Source organism: Telmatherina bonti (assembly GCF_933228915.1).
Source record: "Telmatherina bonti genome assembly, chromosome: 8".
Taxonomy (NCBI): Eukaryota; Metazoa; Chordata; class Actinopteri; order Atheriniformes; family Telmatherinidae; genus Telmatherina; species Telmatherina bonti.
The window spans coordinates 36,695,499-36,720,137 of NC_136626.1; the positions used below are offsets into that span (position 1 = coordinate 36,695,499).

General features: G+C 45.8%; 1 protein-coding gene across 1 annotated transcript in view; it reads left to right on the top strand.

Annotated features, from left to right (window-relative positions):
* The window catches only part of ect2 (epithelial cell transforming 2), a gene marked incomplete at its 5' end in the record, with an annotated part of 40,588 nt that extends 22,595 nt beyond the window's left edge, over positions 1-17,993 (top strand). Inside the window, 8 exons of the mRNA XM_079244508.1 lie at positions 1,175-1,256; positions 4,678-4,756; positions 5,103-5,222; positions 7,725-7,863; positions 9,741-9,895; positions 11,784-11,891; positions 13,653-13,787; positions 17,867-17,993. Coding sequence (XP_079100634.1) covers positions 1,175-1,256; positions 4,678-4,756; positions 5,103-5,222; positions 7,725-7,863; positions 9,741-9,895; positions 11,784-11,891; positions 13,653-13,787; positions 17,867-17,956 — 908 coding nt within the window. The 3' untranslated portion in view covers positions 17,957-17,993. The remainder of the gene's footprint in view (positions 1-1,174; positions 1,257-4,677; positions 4,757-5,102; positions 5,223-7,724; positions 7,864-9,740; positions 9,896-11,783; positions 11,892-13,652; positions 13,788-17,866) is intronic.
* Between the last annotated feature and the right edge of the window lie 6,646 nt (positions 17,994-24,639).

Here is a 24,639-nt window from a genome sequence, read left to right on the forward strand (position 1 = left end):
TCCTCTCTGATCTCCTTCACATCCTGGAGATCTCTGCTGGTTCTCCTCCTCCTCTGTCTGACCTCCTCTCACCTGGCTGCTGGTTCTCCTCCTCCTCTGTCTGACCTCCTCTCACCTGGCTGCTGGTTCTCCTCCTCCTCTGTCTGACCTCCTCTCACCTGGCTGCTGGTTCTCCTCCTCCTCTGTCTGACCTCCTCTCACCTGGCTGCTGGTTCTCCTCCTCCTCTGTCTGACCTCCTCTCACCTGGCTGCTGGTTCTCCTCCTCCTCTGTCTGACCTCCTCTCACCTGGCTGCTGGTTCTCCTCCTCCTCTGTCTGACCTCCTCTCACCTGGCTGCTGGTTCTCCTCCTCCTCTGTCTGACCTCCTCTCACCTGGCTGCTGGTTCTCCTCCTCCTCTGTCTGACCTCCTCTCACCTGGCTGCTGGTTCTCCTCCTCCTCTGTCTGACCTCCTCTCACCTGGCTGCTGGTTCTCCTCCTCCTCTGTCTGACCTCCTCTCACCTGGCTGCTGGTTCTTCTCCTCCTCTGTCTGACCTCCTCTCACCTGGCTGCTGGTTCTCCTCCTCCTCTGTCTGACCTCCTCTCACCTGGCTGCTGGTTCTCCTCCTCCTCTGTCTGACCTCCTCTCACCTGGCTGCTGGTTCTCCTCCTCCTCTGTCTGACCTCCTCTCACCTGGCTGCTGGTTCTTCTCCTCCTCTGTCTGACCTCCTCTCACCTGGCTGCTGGTTCTCCTCCTCCTCTGTCTGACCTCCTCTCACCTGGCTGCTGGTTCTCCTCCTCCTCTGTCTGACCTCCTCTCACCTGGCTGCTGGTTCTCCTCCTCCTCTGTCTGACCTCCTCTCACCTGGCTGCTGGTTCTCCTCCTCCTCTGTCTGACCTCCTCTCACCTGGCTGCTGGTTCTCCTCCTCCTCTGTCTGACCTCCTCTCACCTGGCTGCTGGTTCTTCTCCTCCTCTGTCTGACCTCCTCTCACCTGGCTGCTGGTTCTCCTCCTCCTCTGTCTGACCTCCTCTCACCTGGCTGCTGGTTCTCCTCCTCCTCTGTCTGACCTCCTCTCACCTGGCTGCTGGTTCTCCTCCTCCTCTGTCTGACCTCCTCTCACCTGGCTGCTGGTTCTCCTCCTCCTCTGTCTGACCTCCTCTCACCTGGCTGCTCCCTACCTGCCGCTGCAGACATAAAGAAACATACGTCAGAAGACAACCCGGATAAGATCACGCTGGAGAGAGCGATAGAGTCTCTGAAAGAAGTCATGACGTGAGTTGTTTCACTTTGTTTTAGAACTTTAAGTTTAACGGTTTGATACTTAATTTATTGATTATGTAAAACTGATACGACTCGATCCGGATCATCATGGTCCAGTTATAAACCAGTTCTGAGAAATCAGTCACATGGTCCACATTAGTCTAGTTTAGAACAGCTGTCTTCATATAAACTAGACCTGCACCAGGACCAGAACCAGGACCAGGAAGGAAAACCTCCATCAGAACCAGAACCAGGACCAGGAAGGAAAACCTCCATCAGAACCAGAACCAGGACCAGGAAGGAAAACCTCCATCAGAACCAGAACCAGGACCAGGAAGGAAAACCTCCATCAGAACCAGAACCAGGACCAGGAAGGAAAACCTCCATCAGAACCAGAACCAGGACTAGGAAGGAAAACCTCCATCAGAACCAGAACCAGGAAGGAGAACCTCCATCAGGACCAGAACCAGGAAGGAGAACCTCCATCAGGACCAGGACCAGGAAGGAAAACCTCCATCAGGACCAGGACCAGGAAGGAGAACCTCCATCAGGACCAGAACCAGGAAGGAGAACCTCCATCAGGACCAGAACCAGGAAGGAAAACCTCCATCAGGACCAGAACCAGGAAGGAAAACCTCCACCAGAACCAGAACCAGGAAGGAAAACCTCCATCAGGACCAGAACCAGGAAGGAAAACCTCCATCAGGACCAGAACCAGGAAGGAAAACCTCCATCAGGACCAGAACCAGGAAGGAAAACCTCCATCAGAACCAGAACCAGGAAGGAAAACCTCCATCAGGACCAGGAAGGAGAACCTCCATCAGAACCAGAACCAGGAAGGAGAACCTCCATCAGAACCAGAACCAGGAAGGAGAACCTCCATCAGGACCAGAACCAGGAGAGAAAACCTCCATCAGGACCAGAACCAGGAGAGAAAACCTCCATCAGGACCAGAACCAGGAAGGAAAACCTCCATCAGGACCAGACCCAGGAAGGAGAACCTCCATCAGGACCAGAACCAGGAAGGAGAACCTCCATCAGAACCAGTACCAGGAAGGAAAACCTCCATCAGGACCAGAACCAGGAAGGAAAACCTCCATCAGGACCAGAACCAGGAAGGAAAACCTCCATCAGGACCAGAACCAGGAAGGAAAACCTCCATCAGGACCAGAACCAGGAAGGAAAACCTCCATCAGGACCAGAACCAGGAAGGAAAACCTCCATCAGGACCAGAACCAGGAAGGAGAACCTCCATCAGAACCAGGAAGGAAAACCTCCATCACGACCAGGAAGGAGAACCTCCATCAGAACCAGTACCAGGAAGGAGAACCTCCATCAGAACCAGGAAGGAGAACCTCCATCAGAACCAGGAAGGAGAACCTCCATCAGAACCAGAACCAGGAAGGAGAACCTCCATCAGGACCAGGAAGGAGAACCTCCATCAGAACCAGAACCAGGAGAGAAAACCTCCATCAGGACCAGAACCAGGAGAGAAAACCTCCATCAGAACCAGAACCAGGAGAGAAAACCTCCATCAGGACCAGAACCAGGAAGGAAAACCTCCATCAGGACCAGAACCAGGAAGGAGAACCTCCATCAGGACCAGAACCAGGAAGGAAAACCTCCATCAGGACCAGGACCAGGAAGGAAAACCTCCATCAGGACCAGAACCAGGAAGGAAAACCTCCATCAGGACCAGGACCAGGAAGGAAAACCTCCATCAGGACCAGAACCAGGAAGGAAAACCTCCATCAGGACCAGAACCAGGAAGGAAAACCTCCACCAGAACCAGAACCAGGAAGGAAAACCTCCACCAGGACCAGAACCAGGAAGGAAAACCTCCATCAGGACCAGAACCAGGAAGGAAAACCTCCATCAGAACCAGAACCAGGAAGGAAAACCTCCATCAGAACCAGAACCAGGAAGGAAAACCTCCATCAGGACCAGGAAGGAGAACCTCCATCAGAACCAGGACCAGGAAGGAGAACCTCCATCAGGACCAGAACCAGGAAGGAGAACCTCCATCAGGACCAGAACCAGGAAGGAGAACCTCCATCAGGACCAGAACCAGGAAGGAAAACCTCCATCAGGACCAGAACCAGGAAGGAAAACCTCCATCAGGACCAGAACCAGGAAGGAAAACCTCCATCAGGACCAGAACCAGGAAGGAAAACCTCCATCAGGACCAGAACCAGGAAGGAAAACCTCCATCAGGACCAGAACCAGGAAGGAGAACCTCCATCAGAACCAGAACCAGGAGAGAAAACCTCCATCAGAACCAGAACCAGGAGAGAAAACCTCCATCAGGACCAGAACCAGGAGAGAGAACCTCCATCAGGACCAGAACCAGGAAGGAGAACCTCCATCAGGACCAGAACCAGGAAGGAGAACCTCCATCAGGACCAGAACCAGGAAGGAGAACCTCCATCAGGACCAGAACCAGGAAGGAAAACCTCCATCAGGACCAGAACCAGGAAGGAAAACCTCCATCAGGACCAGAACCAGGAAGGAAAACCTCCATCAGGACCAGAACCAGGAAGGAAAACCTCCATCAGGACCAGAACCAGGAAGGAAAACCTCCATCAGGACCAGAACCAGGAAGGAAAACCTCCATCAGGACCAGAACCAGGAAGGAGAACCTCCATCAGAACCAGAACCAGGAAGGAAAACCTCCATCAGAACCAGAACCAGGAAGGAAAACCTCCATCAGGACCAGAACCAGGAAGGAGAACCTCCATCAGGACCAGGACCAGGAAGGAGAACCTCCATCAGAACCAGAACCAGGAGAGAAAACCTCCATCAGGACCAGAACCAGGAGAGAAAACCTCCATCAGGACCAGAACCAGGAAGGAGAACCTCCATCCTGGTTGTAACTAATGGTGACAGCGAAGATTCAGGGCGTTTCAGGAATAATAATTCTCTAGAACATCTATAAAAGAATTCCTGTAAATCTGCCGTTTACCTGCTGAGTTCTGGACGATGTTTTCTGAAGGCGGAAACCATCAGTCAGAACTTCTCCTGACCCGGTCCTGTTTCTTCAGTTCCCCTGAGCGTCCGACATTCAGCTCTTACCGACGGGAAGTCGTGCGGATTGTCTGGTTGGACCCGTCCTCTCAAAGCCCGGATTCTCCAAACAGTCTGAGGAACCAGAACCTGTGCAGCTGGTTCCGGCTGATATTTATATGAAAGTGCAAAACCATGCTTTTATTTTCCACCAATCAGAGCTCCTCTTCACTGCCACGCCCCCACAGAGCAGCAGGGAAGGCTCCGCCCTCTTCTCTGCTTTTTCAGGAAACGTGTTTTTAATGTAATGTTGCTGTAAATGTGTTGAGGCTTTTTAAAGTCGTGGCTAAATAAGGGGAAATTAAAGGATCCATTGAGAAATAAAGTGATCAGTGACAGTTTTCTCTCTGTTCTTCATCTTCTCCATCAGTCACATCAACGAGGACAAGAGGAAAACCGAAGGACAGAAGCAAATCTTCGATGTTGTTTACGAAGTTGATGGCTGTCCTGTAAGTTTAACAACGATTTACATGTTTGTTTGTTTGTGTAAATGTTTGTCATGCACGTCATCGCATGTTGTTGCTGTGGAAACGGCTGACTGGGGACGCCACACGGATCAGCTGAGTGATCTTTTCTTCACAAGTTGTGCTGGACGTTCTGCAACCTGACCTGTAAATGGGAAGCTAGATGACAGCCTGTCATCTTTACCTTCTTTAGGCACCATCAGTGTGCGAACCCCCCCCCCACCCCAGATCCCACGTCATCTTTAGGTCAACAGGGTTTAGTCGGGCCTCTTTACTGTAACGTCTATTGTTTCTATGTTGTCTTACATTCAGTGTATTTGTTTACCTACAGGCCAACCTGCTGTCTTCCCATCGAAGTCTGGTCCACCGAGTGGAGACCATTGCTCTGGGAGACCAACCATGTGACCGCGGAGAACACGTTACACTCTTCCTCTTCAACGACTGTCTAGAGGTAAACGTACATAGATCAACTTCTGTCATTTACAAAAAGTCGTTGATTCCTAATAGATCTGAAGCCCAGTTGTCACCCTACAGACAGGACTTTTTAAAAACAAACAAAAAAAAAAAAAACCTGCTTTACTTTCCACCAGAGGCGAGAAAATATCAGATCCTGGTGGATCATCGTGCATCTCAGAATCATGATCTGTTTTCTCAACACTGTTTGGAACCGTGGCGTTCACATTGAACTGTCTTCTGAAGTGTCAGACTGACCAATAAAAGCAGATTACTTTGTAACTTCTTTGTACTTTCTCAGCATATTTATCAGATCAGTGTTTCTCCAGTGGTTAATGTGAACGTTGGAGCCGGAAGACACAGACTTGATCGATGTTTGGACTGTAGCTTCTTCTCTCATGCAGCAGATATGAAGACAAACATGTCCCCGGGTTTAGGTCCAGGATCAGCTGTCTTCATTTTAACACCTTTTTCTTATTAGCTGCGTTTTTATTACATCTCTCTGCAAAATAAAACCGTTATTTATAAGATTCGACAAACAACAACTGCGATCTGCGAGTGTTTCTATTGAACAGTGTTTAGCGCGTGAGCCTCAAGTCTCGTAAAATCCCGTTACTCTCATGAGATTTTAGGAAAATTGCAGCTGATGCAACGTGGCCATGTAGTGCTATTTTGGGGTTTTTCTACTCGCTGCAGAGAATTTGCAGCTTTTTGAAGCTTTTCTCCCACATTTTCTTTTCTAAAACTCTGAAATTCTTTTTTTTTTTTTTTATCTTGTCCAGCATTTAAGCAGGCAAAATGGATTTTCTGGATGCTCTATTCTGCTGGGCAAATTTACTTTGCCAAGGGAAGCATCATAGATATAATGCTTCCCTTGATATTCTGGATTTAATTTTATTTTTCTATTTCTTTTTAATCGAAAAGAAGATAAAACAGAAAACACCTTGTTGAGAGAGAAAGAAAGGGGGGGGGGGGGGGGGGAGATTGAAAAAGAGAACAGCCTACATACATTTGCGTGTGTATAAGCACACATACACACCCACTTATATATACACACATCCATACACCTATACACACTGGAGTCATGTTCCTCCTGCAGGAGGACGAAGCCATCAACCATCAGGAAAACCCAGAGCTCACAAGCTAAATTAGACACACAGGAAGAAAACCAGCCGTTTAGTAAATGAACCTGCAGGCGACTCAGTGACTGTGTCACATGCAGAACATACAGAGTGGAACGTGTTCAGAGAAGAGTGGTCATGCCAGTGTGGCCCCGCCCAAAACTCTGAAATTCGCCGTTTGTTCGTTCCCTTCATGTTGCTGTGCTACCTGCTAGTAGGGCTGCAGCAATTACTCGGGTAACCCGAGTACAAAAATTGATCGAGGCAAATTCTCTGCCTCGAGGCGTCGTTTAATTAACATCACATGGAGATAAATTTTAATTTCTGCATCATGGCGGCATTCTCAGACCACTGCGCTGTTCGGAGGGACGACATCATTGTTTCAGTAAACATATAAAATATTTCAACATTTATAAAAATATATAAAAGCAGAACCTGTGGCCTACGGTGTGTCTGTACAGTCTGACTGTTTCAGCCGGACTGATGACGGACATTTCCACCAGCAGCGGCGAGCGCTTTGCTTTCTGTCTGAAGATCCTCCTTGCTTTGGTCTCTAATGGCAGAGAATGAAGAAGAGGGGAGGAAAAGACCAAAAAGTGGCAGTGTGGGACCATTTCACACTGAAAAGGACAGAAAACGTAGTGCAGTGTGTGTGCTGTAAAGCAGGTCTTAATGCTGCAGCAGCTGGAAGGAAACCCCCCCACTTCACCCCTCCAGGAGGAGATCCAGCTTTCTGATTTATACCAACAGCAGCGGCTGGTAAAATGTAGAGTTCTAACCTGTGATATCAGTCAGCAGTGACGAGGCATGGCGAGGTGTCGGCTGCTAACGCACGCTAACCGTCTGGTAATCCGTCCCTCATCTGTCTCTCCTGCACACACGCAGAGTCAAAGCGCATGTTTTAGGCAGCCTCTCTTCCTGCAGCAAGCTTTTATTCCGGGGTCTCTCCTCCTTGGGTGCAGTCCATCACCACCATCACAGGAAGTCCTAATTAGCCCAGGGTCACCATAAGGACATGGCAATCAGTGTTAGAGAGGATCGGAGTAGCTGTGCTGATTCCTCCCTGTCAGCCTGGTCTGTCTGTAGGTTAAACGATGACGGCGTGGCCTCTGATCATCCTCCTCCATCAGCAACCGCTGATTAAATCTCTAATGTGAGGATTTATTCTGTCTTCTGCTTCGCTCCCACTTTTATTTATTCTACTCTTTCACATCTAAATGAAGCCCCACTGAGTTGTTTACGTCAACGCGGTCGTCATTTATTCAACACCAACCGGAGCTTCACCAACAGCACGCTGCTCAAAGAATACAAAACGTTCTACACGCTTGCTTGCAAACTTGTGTTTTCAGTGTGTTTCTTACGCGTTCTTTTGTCCGCAGATTGCAAGGAGGCGACACAAGGTGATCAGTACTTTCAAGAGCCCCGTGGGACAGACGAGACCACCTCCCCCTCTGAAGCACATCGCCCTGATGCCGCTGTCTCAGATCCGCAGAGTGCTGGACCTGCAGGACACCGACGGTAACCACGTGCACACGCCGGCATGCTGAAGCTTTAAAACGTTCTATAAAAGATCCTTTTCAGGGTCTTTCAGGATCCTCAGTTGTTTTCGACATTTTGTGCCCCTTTTACTCCAGTAAAGATTAAAACGGGCACATGAAAAATGTGACCGATTACCCAGTTTGTTAAGGATAAAGCAGAAACGGCTACTGCTGGACATCATTTAGAAACTCTTGTTTTGCGTCCTGGAAACTAAATATTTAGAACTTCAGCCCTTTTATGCCTAATTTCTAACATTTGAGTTGTTGAAATTCTGCTGTTATATAAACTAGATTGTTCAGTTTTAGTCGGAAAGAAAAGTGCAGCTTCACGCTGAAGCTGTGGGATCTCAGTTGGACAAAGCAGCAGTGACCTTTTCCTCCTTGGCCATCAGCGAGGATGCATCCATCTAGTTTATAAATAAAAATACTCTGAAGTTGTGGAGATGTTGTTGAGATTTGCTTCGTGGTTGAAGCTTCGGGCTGAGTGGAAGTTTCATAGTGGTGTACCATCGGCAGTACCTCATGATTCCTTTCTGTCCCCCTTCAGGGTGCAATGATCTGATTATGGCTGCATTTATACAACTTTATTCTCTATTTAGTATCTATTAAATCAATTAACAGAAGAAATGCATCTTCACTGTGTTGTATTTAATTGGAAAAAACAGATGTGTAGCAATAGTTTGGAAACAGCAGCCAGTGGCTTGTGTCCGCTCCGCTAACCTGGGCTCGTGTTTGTAGCATTTCTGTTATAGTTAAGTCTTCTCTGTTCTCATGTCCATAAAAACCTAAATGTTTCCCTCACGCTAACCTTCACACCCAATGAGTAAATCTCACACTGTGAAACAGTAGCCACAAGGCTAGCTGCTAGGCTAGTTGCTAGGATAGCCATTAGGCTACCTGCTAGGCTAGTTGCTAGGATGGCCATTAGGCTAGCTGCTAGGCTAGTTGCTAAGCTAGCCATCAGGCTACCTGCTAGGGTAGCTGCTAGGCTAGTTGCTAGGCTAGCCGCTAGGGTAGCTGCTAGGCTAGTTGCTAGGCTAGCCATTAGGCTAGCTGCCTAGTGTCTCTGCTTCCTGTTTGGGCCGCTCCGTTTTCGTAAAGTGTCCCAAATTTTAGCTTCCTGCTAGCACCGTGACGATATGCTTTTGTCCCAACTTGATTCGATTCTGATTTTTTTTGGTGCTGATTTGATTTAAATTGCAATTCTCACGATTCTTTGATATTGCAGATTTTTGTAGACTTAAAGAAAAAAAAAGAAAAAAAATATACAAAACTTTTTGCTCGTCATTTTTCTTAATTTCAATTATGAAACAGAGTAGCCATCCGTCATTTTGCTGCTATAATGTCCAAGAAGACAAGTAAAAAGATCAATAACAACAAAAAAATGACAAACATTTTATCATTTCTATTTATTAAAAAAAATGTTTCACAACAAAAATCTATTAAAATTGAACCCAAAAAATCCTGAAATTTTTTTTAAAAAAAAATTTTTTTTTAATTCTTTTATTTTTTTTAGATTGCAATAAATCATAAATAAGATAATTTTTCAACATTTATGAATCCTAAGTGAATTGGTCCGTGTTGTTTGGTGATGAATCGATTTAAATATTGGAATGACTTAAAGTTACGTAGCTTTGTAAAGCTGCTCTTTCTGGGACAGATATTATTACTGACTCTTCCAACATGAAACATTTCCATCACAGACACACAGACATTTCCTTTTGAATCTTGTTTTTCCAACAGTTTCTTGTCGTCCCCCCCTCCCTCCATGTGTCCCACATACAGGACACATGCAGTATATTTAATTCCTCTAATGACGCCTGCGTTTCTCTTCCTGGTGTTTTGTTTCCTTCCCAGAATGCATCAACGCCTTCGCCTTAGTGGTTCGCCCTCCAACCGAACAGGAGAACTTGTTGTTCAGCTTCCAGCTGGCTGGCGAGGAGACTGTGAAATCCACCTGGCTGCGGACACTCTGCCGTCACGTTGCCAACACCATCTGCAGGGCCGACGCGGTGAGAAGACACACACACTAAATCAGATTGTCTGAGATGTAATTCAGCCGAGTTATTGCAGTCAGGTGAAACACCAGATCTGTTACCTGTGGCAGAAGGACATGCACGGTTTCTGGGAGGGTCGGTGGGGCGTACTAAACCGTGCAGAGTTACCGTTCTGTGGGCTCAGATTTACAACGGAGGAGAACATTTCGTCCACCAGACGATGACAATGATGCTAAAGTTTGCAGATCAGTCGTTTCTGTCCTTCCTTTACTGAACATTAAAATGAATATTCTTGTCAGGGACCTTCAGACATGTTGATGTGTGACACACCTGGCGGGATGGACGGAGCATCAGAGGAACTCTGATGCCTTCAGGTTTCTTCAGGAGAGATGCATCAACTCCGTCATGACATGCAGACTAGTGCTGATTAATTCATCGTTTTTAACGCCAGTGTTCCCATCTTCACCTCCTGAAAGAGTTAAAGTGGAACTATTATGTGCATTTCAGGCTAATCTATTTTTATTTCTGAGACCAGAAGGGCTGGGATTGATGGAGTTATTGTCCCAAATCGCTTTATTTACTTCAGACCGACCCTCTCCGTAGGCTGTCAGATCAGCCTGCGGGCAAAACGAGTGGATTGAGACTCTTCCGCATTAAGCCCCGCCTCCCGCCACCGCACTACATCGGGAGCGCGCACCGCACCTGCTTTCACCGTCATTGTAACGTCTCATAAACAGAAGGATTAGGCTCATATGAACTCAATAAAAAAACAAACTACAATGTCAACACACAGCATACAGCCCTACATGTTGGAACCTGAATCAGAGCCTGAAAACGAAGTGGAAAACAGCAACCCACAGCAACGAATGCAGCAGGATGTCTCTCTTTGGTAAACTCACCAGCCATCGTTGGAAATAACTTTATCCCACGTTTTCCACCCGCCTGATGTATTTGTACATACCCTTGTTAACCAGTAGAAGGTAACCAATCACCGAACCTTATCCCCCGGGACGTCACAAGGATTTCCACGTAGAAAAAACTCTCTAAAACAACACGTTTCTCGTCACCATGGAAACCGAACGGAGAGCGTGCTGGAACTCAAACTGAAACTCAAACATGTGTTTAGGTGATAAAAAAACAGTGCCGTTCACATGTCTGATGAGGATTCAACACTGTAACACTGTAGAAAGCTCAGAAAACTCCAAATACCATCATAGCAACCATTAAAAAAAACAAAACAGGATTTCTGTGGGATTTTCAGCTGGATACAGACCCCCCCCCCCCCGTCTGCAGGCGTGCAGAGATGTAGAGATTTTATTCTTGTAAATCTTATATAAACAGTTTTACGCTACATTTTGTGACATTCATCAGAAACGTCACAGTTAGATCTTTTTCATCTGGATGAGGCCGCAGATCTTTATTCTACTGATAACTCTGAGGAAATTTAAACACGTCAGGATGAAGCTGATCTGTCGACTGGAATACAGGAATATTTTCATCACAACTAAAAGGCTGAAGCTGCCACTAAAAACCAAAACCAAAGTCTATTAATTCCTTCATTCTAGAAGGAGTTTAGTACAATGGGCCGATGTAGACATTCACACACGCAGTGGCAGCAGCGCAGCAGCAGGGGGCGATGTTTCCTCCGGTCTACCTGCAGCCACGCCGCTCAGAGCCTCACCGCCTTTGCTTTGCCGGCTCAGCGCTGCCGTGTGAATACCAACAACATGGTTACGCCTTGTTAAAACCCCTCTGCAGGGCGAGGCAGGAGCGTACGGAGACTGTAAACTTAGCCACACATTCTGTATTTTTAAGAAGAATAAAGTTTCTGTCAGCTCTGACTGCACCGGCGCAGGATGAGCTGTAAGCTTGAAGATGTTTCTGTTTGTGTGTTTGTAACCAGGAGGATCTGATTCAGAGCACAGATCCAGACTCACTGCAGGTCAGCACAAAGGACATGGACAGCACGCTGAGCAAAGCATCCAGAGCCATCAAGAAGACCTCCAAAAAGGTTTGGCATGGCCGATAGTAATCATCCTGAGATGACCTGAGAGTTAAATGACATGAACACACACCAGCACTGAATTATGGGACAACGAAATGTTAACAAGACAAGCTGGGTCTCTGGTCTTTACAGAGTAAAATGTCTTAAAAAGCATCCAGTAAAATGTCTGTAAACATGTTCTCCATCAACACAAGAGGTTTGATATTAATCCAAATGATTAGTTGGCTGAGCGGGGTCATTCAGAGGGCGGTTCGGCTTCAGAGAGGAGTTTAAACATGCAGGACAGGAAAGCTGCTGCTGCTCCGCGGGGACCGGAATCTGCTGAGGGTCTTCCAGCACCTCGTTCAGTTTTTCCACACACGACACACTGAAACGAGCCCCTTATGCAGACCAGAACGCAGGATGGATTATGTAATCCATCTGGCATGAGAACACCTCCTGATCCTCCAAGAGGAGCTGGAGTCACTGTGGGGAAGGTCTGAGTTTCCCTCCTGGACCTGCAGCCTGAAGGAGGAAATGCAGGGAAAACTGTGCTAACCATAGATGTAACGAAGTACAACTACTTCACTACTGTACTTTAGTCCTAAAACATGGTATCTTTACTTATTGAAATATTACTTTTTCTCTCCTACTTCCACTTTTACTCCACTACATATTTTAGATCACTATGATACTTTTACTCCGACACATTTTTATTGTCTTTCGTCGTTACAACAGAAAAAAAGTAAAAAAAACACACAATGGTAGTTTGTTTAAATCTATTATACTTGTTTGAGTGTGATGTGTGTCGCTATAGACAATCAGTGTGTAAGTTTCAGTTTCATGCCAGTTAAAAAATAAAGAGTGGGACCTCTTTCCCCTAGCAACAGGATCTCTGGCAGCTTTGCTGAGCGGGAATGAAGGAGCTGCAAGTTAGCAGCAACATAATGTCTCTTGTGTTTTATAAGTAAGCCACATGACCGTATAAAAGTGTGTGTGTGTGTGTGAATCAGCAATACTAATTACTTTAGTTTTCACAGAATAACTAGCTTATAAGTGGCCAACTTGCCTTTAGTTGCCATAAGTTATGAAGAGAGACGTCTTTATAAAAAAATTAAAAAAAACTAGTGTACTTACTGGTTTAAGAAGGAAAAAGCTGTGGAGGGGAATGAACACACTGGAGGTGTGTTGTTTTTTCATGGATGTTCCTGTTCATGTACTACTGCTCCAGCAAAAGGCTTTCTGAATGTCAGGATAAAAGTTAGAAATCATAAACAATATGATAAACAAAGTTTAGTGTTGTCTTAAATAACTACACAACACAATGAACTACTTTTACTTTCAGTACTTTAGTAAAAAATTTAAAATAAACTACTTGTAATACTTAAGTACAAAAAATGTTGAATACTTTAGTACTTCTACTTCAGTGGGGCACTTCAAGAACACTTCAGCTTCTATTCAAGTAACTTTTGTTCAAGTATAATGCTCAAGTAACATTCATAGAGTACTTCTACTTTTATTTGAATCTTTATTTCTAGTACTTTGTACATGCCTGGTGCTAACGAGCATGCTAACGCGGGTTGTTGGACCCATGGATAAACACGCTGAAGTTTAAATAGAGGTGGTTGATTAGTTTCATCTAAACAGTTCCTGGTGCAGATAATTCTCTCCGTTCAACACCGTCATCATCCTCACGTTTACTTCAGATGGATCCTCTGAAAGTCCAACAGGTTCACGAGGTTATCGCTCCCATTAAACATGAGCTGTGTGTGTGTGTGTGTGTTTCAGGTGACGAGGGCGTTTTCTTTCACCAAAACCCCAAAACGAGTCATCCAGAGAGCGTTCATGGCCAACAACACTCCAGATGAGAAGACGGCGAGGCTGAGCTGTGAAAACCACATCGGCAGCTGCTCCACGTTGGCGGTAAGTCACTGGGAGGCGACGACCAGCGGGGCCGGTGGTGGGGACCCCCCCAACCCCCCTGCAGACAACACAACATTAAGATCTGCAACAAAACTAAAACAACTGAAACTACAAGCTTTTGAGAATAAAAACAGGTCAAAGCCAGAATCTCACATGAAGCTAAAATCACGTTATCACATCTGGATTTGTTCACATTTAACGATAACAATAAACAATAAACAAAAAAATTAGATTAGTTTATATTTCATCTGTCGCTAGATTTCTATATTTACTCATCTCCACTTTACTTCCTTTCATCCATTTTACAACCAGTTCTGGTGATTTATCCCCAAAACGCCAAAAATAAAAACTTCCAGTCAAAAGTTTAGACAACCTTTCCCATTAAATCCCATAAAAGTTATAATTTAGGTATAAATGTAATTACAAAACACTACAGGTACGTCAACAAGGAGAACTTCTGGTGTTTCAGTCTGCAGGGTTAAATAGTCTAAATATGGCTTAGTTAAAAAAAAAAATGTATATCAAATTGTTTCTACAGTGTATGTAAATGAGGGGGTGTTTGATTATGACCACGTACTGCTAATAAGTTTTGTTAATAAGGTACTTTGGTGTTCAGTTCTGTATGTGTTCTAGAATATTGTAGTTAAGGCTACAGATAATGATATATATCATTAGAAATATCATGCTGTTGACAGGACGATAAGAGATATATTATTAACGACTCATGAGGATGGGATAGTGTTAGTTTTTACTTCCTCCCACTCCTTTTCAGATATGTAAAGATGTAGATGTCCGTTATGTTTGCTTACCTTTTTTACATCTTCAAAATAAAATCAACTTCAACTAAATCCAATATGAAAGGGTGCCCAAACTTTTGACTAGATGTGTACACATGAAAATAGTTTTATTTTCTGTGAAACTGAGGACAAAAGGGATGCAGTGGCTCAATGCCAAGTGTGTGTACTCGTACTTGGTATTAGTATATGGTATAAGGGTACAGATACCACACTAGTCAAGCCAGCACAGACGTGTTTGATGCTTCTGACGTGTTTTAAAAGAAATAAATGCCTTGAATGTTAAAATGTTGTTCCACTAAAACAGTTATCCTCACTGTTAATTCAACAAGCGCCACACTCAATATACTAAGACAGGAGGAGAGCTCATCCATCTGACGAGAAGCTCCATGAAGCCACTAAAACCTTCCTTCTTCTTCCCGACACTCAGTTTGAACTTGATCCTGTCTGCATGCTGCCGTGTGATTGGCTGCTCAGGTGTTCCTGTGATGCAGCAGGTGAACAGGTGGAGCAGTGACTGTATCCTCCTCATGCAACACTTCTACCTGCTTCTCAGACACACCAACATGTTGGAGGATGTGTGCACGTGTATTACTGCACATAACGAGACATTTTACATGTTAACGTCCTGAAATCTGTGGGTCCAAGACGAAGTCTGCAGAACCGAACCAGCTTCTTTCAGCAGCGATTGATCAGATAGAAACCAGTAACGATGGATCTGCGTGGAGGATGGAATGTGATCTCGTCATTTTTCTCTTTTTATTGTCTTTTAGTTGTGATTAATCTTTCTTTGTCTTCTTGCTCCATGTGTCTCTTCCTCTGTTGGCGTACTCCAGATGTGTCGGTCCACCTCCACGTTCAGTTTGAGTGATTCTACCAAAACCAGCGCCGTGGTTCAGCGCTCAAACTCTCTGGACCACCCTCCTATCAGAACCCGGGTCCCCATCTGTCTACGTACCCCTTGTTCCCCATCTGAAAGCCCCGACCCGAGCCCCTGCAGCACTACTCCCCCTGACTGCGTCTCTCTCTCTCCACAACCTCATTCCAGCCTCCTCATTTCCCAGAATTCCACCTCTGTAGCTTATTCCACATTCGCTTCTGCTGCAGCTGGTAGAAACACCTCTAATCTGAAAACGTCGCAGCTTCTGCTGAGCGTGGGCCTCCAGCCGCCATCCTCTGCTCCGCAGCCTGGTAACGCCAAAACCAGGACCTTTTCCGACTCGTGCAGGGATCCTCGCGCAGCTGTGGACCCCCACAGGACCCTGCCGACCAGTCCTCGCAGAGAGACCCTTCTCTGAACCATCGCTCTCGCTGGACCCTCATGTGAGCAACAGAAATTATTTCGTCCCAACAGAAGGAGTTCAGCACTTCTTTGGAACTTCACTAAATGCTTCTGTGTTCCTTTAACACCCAAATCTCACTGGTGAACTTCCAGTCCCCCATCAGCTCCGGCAGAGGCTCGGACTGGACCCGGAAGCCTTCCTGCCAGGCGCCGGCTGGCTTCTCCAGGGCTGATCGGGAGCTACTTTACCTGGGTGACTTCTGCGGGTGGTGGTGGCTGGAAACGTTGAGACTGGGAACGTTGAGGCTGGGAACGTTGAGGCTGGGAACGTTGAGGCTGGGAACGTTGAGGCTGGGAACGTTGAGGCTGGGAACGTTGAGGCTGGAAACGTTGAGGCTGGGAACGTTGAGGCTGGGAACGTTGAGGCTGGGAACGTTGAGGCTGGGAACGTTGAGGCTGGAAACGTTGAGGCTGGAAACGTTGAGGCTGGGAACGTTGAGACTGGGAACGTTGAGGCTGGGAACGTTGAGGCTGGGAACGTTGAGGCTGGGAAACGTTGAGACGGGAAACGACTGAAAACGTTCTGACTGGGAACGCTGAGACTGGAAATGACTGAAAACGTTGAGGCTGGGAACGTTGAGGCTGGGAACGTTGAGACTGGGAACGTTGAGACTGGAAACGTTGAGACGGGAAACGACTGAAAACGTTCCGACTGGGAACGCTGAGACTGGAAATGACTGAAAACGCTGAGACTGGAAACGCGCTGACTGGGAATGTTGAGGCTGGGAACGTTGAGGCTGGGAACGTTGAGGCTGGGAACGTTGAGGCTGGGAACGTTGAGGCTGGAAACGTTGAGGCTGGGAACGTTGAGGCTGGGAAACGTTGAGACGGGAAACGACTGAAAACGTTCTGACTGGGAACGTTGAGACTGGAAATGACTGAAAACGCTGAGACTGGGAACGTTGAGGCTGGGAACGTTGAGACTGGGAACGTTGAGACTGGAAACGTTGAGACGGGAAACGACTGAAAACGTTCCGACTGGGAACGCTGAGACTGGAAATGACTGAAAACGCTGAGACTGGAAACGCGCTGACTGGGAATGTTGAGGCTGGGAATGTTGAGGCTGGGAACGTTGAGGCTGGGAACGTTGAGGCTGGGAACGTTGAGGCTGGGAACGTTGAGGCTGGGAACGTTGAGGCTGGGAACGTTGAGACTGGAAACGTTGAGACGGGAAACGTTGAGACGGGAAACGATTGAAAACGTTCCGACTGGGAACGCTGAGACTGGAAATGACTGAAAACGCTGAGACTGGGAACGTTGAGGCTGGGAACGTTGAGGCTGGGAACGTTGAGACTGGGAACGGAAGCGTGAGCTTTAGAAAGCGTGGACACCTGCAGGTGAAGCCTGCTGTAACGCCGTGAGGTCTCCGTCGTGTCGCCGAGCCTCGTACGGGATAAATACCCCGCCAGGGTCCGTTTACTGACCTGGACCCGGCCGTCTGATGCCAGCTGGGTTTATTTACTGTACTATGAGTTCTGGTTTTCTGTCGATAAAATCCTGAGGATTTCCTGCTGAGTTAAAAATCTCCGGTCTGGGAAGGCCCTCCAGCGTCCCCAGTCTCCCAGTCTCACCGCTTAACGCCGCGTAGACAGCCTTACCGGTGTGGAAAGTGTCCAGAAATGCCGCCGGCCGTTTTCCAGACCCGTCCTGCATCCCGACGGGGTTCGGCACGTCTCAGGTCGAGTCTGAATGGGTTGGAACACCCTCCTCTTCCTCTGTCTTCCTCCTCACCCTCTCACTGCTGGACATCAGACACTGGTGACACTGGAGCCACCTGAAGGCCATACTGGGTTGTCTGGATTTCTCTTTAACTTTGTTGTTGTGAAGAAATCAGATGTTAAAATAAAGTTCTGTCGACTTAAACTGTCCTTCATCCTCACAGCAGCGCTCCTCATCTTCACCCCTCAGCGATGGTCTTCCTCTTCTTCTCTTCCTGTGTGCAGGCCCACCACTCCCCCTCCATGGTCAACCTGCCCTCCATGTTTGAGAGGAAATACCACACGTTCAGCCGCTCCACCACCCACCTCTTCTGAAAGCAGGCCGCCCGGCGCCGACCCGGGAGACGGACATACTGACGTCTCGTCAGTGTCAGGAGTGTCCAGTTCCAGTTGGATGGAAACAATAAACCAGTTGTTGATCATCCTGGACCTGTTGGGGGGGTGGGGGAGGGGGGGTCCAGCTACGTGGAGGTGTCTGGAATCTGGTTCAGTCCGACTGGAGGCTGGGTCACGGTACCGGGTCCTGTCCGGGACTCACCAGGATTTAGTATTTTACTGGCTGTTTGTTTGTTTCCCTGCTCCATCCGTTCAGTGTGCCCCCCCCCCCCCCCCCCCCCAGCTGCTGAACTTATCTGACACTAAGTTTCCTCCTGGAACACAGTTGCTTTTATTCTCATCATACATGGTTTTATTTTCTATTTATCAGGTAACTTCTGTCTTTTCCTCATCTCTCCTCATTTCTACGACTTTTTATTTCTTACCCAACTTTTCCCGTAGTTTTCCCGTAACGCGGCGGTTTGAAGTCCGCCCGATGATTGTACGCCTCGTTCCCGCTGACAGAGTTTATTAAGTTGTTTAACATGTTTGGAGAATGTCCTCCTCGTCTCTTAGTGGCCGTCCTTGTGATGAAGAACATGTATGTGGAGTGTTTTCCTGTGTGTGTGACCAGAGAAGGGATGTGTTTTCTGTACATATTTATTCCTTCTGATTTTCTTTTATTTATGTTTCTTCTGGTTTTCTGTCGTTCTCTTAAAGTTCTGTTTTATTTTCTGTTTATTTCTATATTAAATGCACTTAAACATCTACTTCCTGTTTTTTTCCTTCCTTCCATCAGGATCTAAAAAAGTCACCCGTGGATCAAAAGTTTGGACACACTTTTTGTTTTTTCCATTGATTATGTGCAGTGTTTGCATTGATTTTATACGTATTGGCTCATAAATATTTTTCTTTTCTTAAATTTTATTTATTTTAAATGGTCTCTTTGGGACAAAGTGATTTGAAGTGAAGACGTCTGGGACCTCTTGGTTCCTCCTGGGAACCCCGGACCCCTGCTGAAGACGGTTGCTGTGGAGGGTTAAGGTAGAAGTGGTGCTTTTGAGCCATCGGTTCAGGAAAGATGTGGTTTGATTTGTAAACACTAAGCTGAAACTTTGGGACTTGGTTTTCAGGCACCCAGACCTAAAAGAGGCCCTAAAAGGGTTAGTCTCCCAGAAGCAGAGTTTAGCAGAGGTCCAGCTTTGGAAAAAGGGAAAAAGTTGTCTAAATAAATGTCAAAGACTGAATATTTCATCATTTGCAGGACATAATGCTGCATATGATCCGGAGACGTTTGGTTACACACGTGTTATTAACTCTGTCCTGGAAGTCCCTACGTGGGCTCAGAAGCTCTTCCACAAACCACAGTTCACACGTTTAAAGCTCCTACATGGGAAAAATAAACCATAAACAGCACTGGCCTGAAGCTGGTTTAAAATGGACCGAGGCTCAGTAGAAAACTGTTCTGTGATCAGTCTGACCCCAGACTAAAGATAAGGACCACCGAGCTGATATCTGCTCTTTCAAAGCCTGCAGGTCTGATGGTACGAGGCTGCGGTACAGATCCTGTTGACAGGACAGCAACGCCTCTGTCCCCTGAACGCAGCACAGCTTGATCACATGGGAAAGTTTACTCAAACAACACAGGTCATCAACACGGTGATGAACAGAAACAGTAAAACGTTAGAAAATAAGCACAATAATTTAATTAAAGGAAAGAAATAATTAGATAAAACCTTTAAGAATTAATTTCAGTTCCAGATTAAATAAAACATAAAAATAATTTTAAATGAAACCTAGAGAAGTGCAGCAGAGAACAGGAGGATCTTTAACTGGATGTTCCAGCTGATCTGAGGCTTTCTGGGAGTTTCTTCCAGACATGTGGAGCATAGAAGCTGAAAGCAGCTTCTCCAGGTCTGCTTCTGACTCTGGGAACTAATAAAAGACCAGATCCAGATGACCTGATGGGTCTCTGATGTACTTTGGTCCTGAACCTTTCTGATCTTTATATACCAACAACAGAACTATGAACTCTGTCCTCTGATGGACAGGCAGCCAATTTAAAGACCTCAGAACTGGACTCATGCAGTCCGCTTTCTGGTGTTGCTGAGGACTGGATCAGTAGAGTTCTGAATGAGCTGCTGGTGTCTGACTGTTTTTTTAGGTTCTGCTGGGACAACAGATCTTAACATCTGGTTTGTCCTTTGTCAGGATTCTCCTGAATAAAACATCCATTTCCGCATCATTCATAACACCACGTGCAACAATATCATCCTGCAGTGTTCATACATACACCACAAACTGCCACACATAGTTTATTCTCCAGACTTGTTCATAAAGTTCTTACATTGTTTGTATTCCAAGTTTTTTTGCAGAAACAACACAAAATTAAGAAGCCAAACTTTTCTTTGTGTAACCCTGAAGGATAAAACTGTCAGAAGACCAGATTATGTCCATAACATTTTAAAATACATTCCTTTATTCATGGTAAACAAAGTGTAGCAGAGCCCGACACAGGAACAATTAGGGGAAAAGTTCAATGTATTTTATTTCTTCATTTGTTACTTTAGTTACATGTAAAAATAACAAATCATTTACCTTTTATTACCATTTTATTTATTAAAAGGGTTTTACTACAAAAAGTGTCCACCAGGGGGCAGAAGACAAGTTTGTGTTGAGCAAGTTTTTACTATGAAGTGATGCAAAATGTCTGAGAAACTACTGAATATAATACAGCATGAAAGTTAAAATATAAAACTAAGCATAAAATACATCTCAAATACTCATTAAAATATCTATTTAACAAAATAAGGGCATAGAAAAAGTTTTAAAAAGGCTGGTTCAGTAGATAAAAATAATCGTTCAAAACCGTTTAGTAGAAAAATGTAAAAGTTTGCTCCATGCATGCATAGAGTTGTATTCATGGTCACCAATCTGCCAGGAGTTACTTTATTACACACACTAGTGAGAATATTATTACAGTGTTTCATCTCTGCATTGTAGACAGTTGCTGCGGCGAGAAGGTTTAAAACACTGAATGCAAACAGATGAGAAGCAGATAATGAAGAAAGTTTTGCTGAAACATGGACAGAAACATGACATATAATTAAAAACTGAGGGTTAGAAACATAGATGTGACGGATTGTTCCAGAAAACAGGCTCAGCTGAGTCTGAATGTGGAAACAAACTGTGGCTTTTCAGCTGCTCATATTCAACTTTAACGGACAGAAACCCCTCATCGTCAACCTGCCAGTAAGGTTCTGTTCACAGCATCTGTTACCATGGTAACAGACTTCCCTCAATCTTGCCTCTCCTCCTGGAACAGGAAGCAAAGAGTTTTGTAACCTGCTTTCTGGAAGAGACTTCTGGATGTGTCTCATCTTGTTTCCTCCTGCTCCGCTGCAACATTGACGTGTCTCTTCCAGGAAAAACAACAAACAGGTCAACAAATCTCTGCAACCACAAACTATGTGACCACTTCTTCAGTCAGAGGACAGGGAACACTCTGACATGGGTTAAAATGTGTAAACATCAGTCAACATGTTACTGTAACGAATAAAGGAAGATGACACACAGGACCAAAGGAAAAAAAACAAACCTGTCAGGATGAACCTGAGTTTGTCTTTGGACCGAAGCAGCTGCAGCTCTGAACCTCCATCAGATCCCAGAACGTCTCAGCAAAGACCAGCTCTGGTAAAGGACAGCAGAGCTAAATGCAGCAAAGCTGAAGGTAATAATCAGAATCACTTAATGCCATTACAAATGCTCAGGTTGTTTCTTTTGCTTCATTCAGGACAGAAAGTCAGAGAACTGACTGAGAGATGAAGCGTGCCTTCCACACTGAGCTGCTTTACGCCTGTAAATAATCAGTAGTTGTTGCTTCTGTTACATGAAACCATCCTTTCATTGAAAAAAGGAGCTAAAAGCAACACCAGCAGCAGCTTGCAGGTGTGAAAGCGTTTTGAGAAAAGGATGGAAGTGTGTTCTTGTAGAATAACCTGGCGTTTGGCGCCCTCTCGCGGTTTCCTGTTGAATTGCAGTAAGTCAGTTTTCCCAGAATGCAGACCTGGAAACAATCATACCTGAACAAGAGTCTATCTGCTGCTGACTTTTGGTTGAGCCTGAGAAAAATATCAGAATGAATTATGTAAATTATTACTGTGTATTTACATTTAAGGATATATTCTTTATGGTCAGTGCTGTTTCTTTGTTGGGTTATTTAGCATTTGGCCTTCATCCTTTCCAGCTCCACGTATGTGTTTGATTCATCTTTGTAACTCGACTATTTTCGATTTACTGTCTATTTTCACACATTTTGTATGAAACTGAACATAAAACGCTCCAGTTTCTACATGAACTTAAACAACTGGAACATTGGACCTCTTTTACTGACATCTTAATTTGACACAAAGAAAAAAGGGAAGAAGAAACATTTGTCGTGTTATTCAGACTCAAATCTGGCTTATAAAATGCATTAAAACACATCCTACACGTTTCTAAGTTGTATCTTCTAAACCTTTAAAGGACCAGTCGAAACTGTTGCTGATTTTCTTTATTCTGATTTTATTACCTTGCTACTACTATAATGATCCTCTGCGGCTGGAATAAAGCCAAGAAGACATTTGTGGAGCTGAGGTGGAGGTGCTTTAATGAGGATAGCAGGTAGATAGTATCAAGAGGAAGTGTGTAAACATGGAATTAGTTTCTGTTGTGTGTTTGTTCCAGATGTGAAGAAATCACAATCAGAAGTTTATTTATCGTCAATGAACTGGCATCCCAGTATAAAGAAATCTGACTTGCGGGACAACCTGACCAGAGTAGTCAGACACAAATGAACAAGCACAAAAAAGAAGAGTCTGCTCACTAAGGGCAGTCCGGGGGTCCAACAAAAACACCTCAGCACAAATAAGCACGTTCCAGTTGTTTAAGTTCATGCAGACAGTCTCTACATCAGGAATACAACCAGCTGGGGAGGGAAACAGGATCTCCCAGAACATCAGGTGTGGACGCAGCTGGTGCATCTAATCGACTTGCCCATAAGGGGGATCACTGGGGAGGGGTCGGAAGAAGGTGGGGAATCATTAGGAGGTGTGGCTGTGGTTTTGAATGAGTCTGCATGCAACCTTCATCCCAGTTAATTTCTCCAGTCTCTGCTGCCTGTTGATAATACGGTCTGTTGATGGTACGGTCTGTTGATGGTACGGTCTGTTGATGGTACGGTCTGTGGATGGTACGGTCTGTGGATGGTACGGTCTGTGGATGGTACTGTCTCTTGATGGTACGGTCTGTGGATGGTACGGCCTGTTGATGGTACAGCCTGTGGATGGTACGGTCTGTTGATGGTACGGTCTGTTGATGGTACTGTCTCTTGATGGTACGGTCTGTGGATGGTACGGTCTGTTGATGGTATGGTCTGTTGATGGTACTGTCTGTGGATGGTACGGTCTGTTGATGGTACTGTCTCTTGATGGTACGGTCTGTGGATGGTACGGCCTGTTGATGGTACGGTCTGTTGATGGTACAATCTGTGGATGGTACGGTCTGTTGATGGTACAGCCTGTGGATGGTACGGTCTGTTGATGGTACAGCCTGTGGATGGTACGGCCTGTTGATGGTACAGCCTGTGGATGGTACGGCCTGTTGATGGTACTGTCTCTTGATGGTACGGTCTGTGGATGGTACGGTCTGTGGATGGTACGGTCTGTTGATGGTACTGTCTCTTGATGGTACGGTCTGTTGATGGTACGGTCTGTTGATGGTACGGTCTGTTGATGGTACTGTCTCTTGATGGTACGGTCTGTGGATGGTATGGTCTGTTGATGGTATGGTCTGTTGATGGTACTGTCTGTGGATGGTACGGTCTGTGGATGGTATGGTCTGTTGATGGTATGGTCTGTTGATGGTACTGTCTGTGGATGGTACGGTCTGTGGATGGTACTGTCTCTTAATGGTACGGTCTGTGGATGGTACGGTCTGTTGATGGTATGGTCTGTTGATGGTACTGTCTGTGGATGGTACGGTCTGTTGATGGTACAGCCTGTGGATGGTACGATCTGTGGATGGTACTGTCTCTTAATGGTACGGTCTGTGGATGGTACGGTCTGTTGATGGTACGGTCTGTTGATGGTACAGCCTGTGGATGGTACGGTCTGTTGATGGTACAGCCTGTGGATGGTACGATCTGTGGATGGTACTGTCTCTTAATGGTACGGTCTGTGGATGGTACGGTCTGTTGATGGTACGGTCTCTTGATGGTACTGTCTGTGGATGGTACGGTCTGTGGATGGTATGGTCTGTGAATGGTAAGATCTGTTGATGGAAAGATCTGTGGATGGTACTCTCTGTTGATAGTACGGTCTGTAGATGGTACTCTCTGTTGATAGTACGGTCTGTAGATGGTACTCTCTGTTGATAGTACTGTGTGTGGATGGTACGGTCTGTTGATGGTACGGTCTGTGGATGGTACTCTCTGTTGATAGTACTGTGTGTGGATGGTACGGTCTGTTGATGGTACGGTCTGTGGATGGTACTCTCTGTTGATGGTACAGTCTGAGCTAACCAGGCAGGCTGTTAGCTGGCTAAAAAACGTGATTGTGCAATGCTCTGCTTTCTTGCAGGTATTGGGTTCCTAGGAACCGCCCAACGAGCTTCAATTCAGGTCTTCAGAAACCTACAGGTGACAT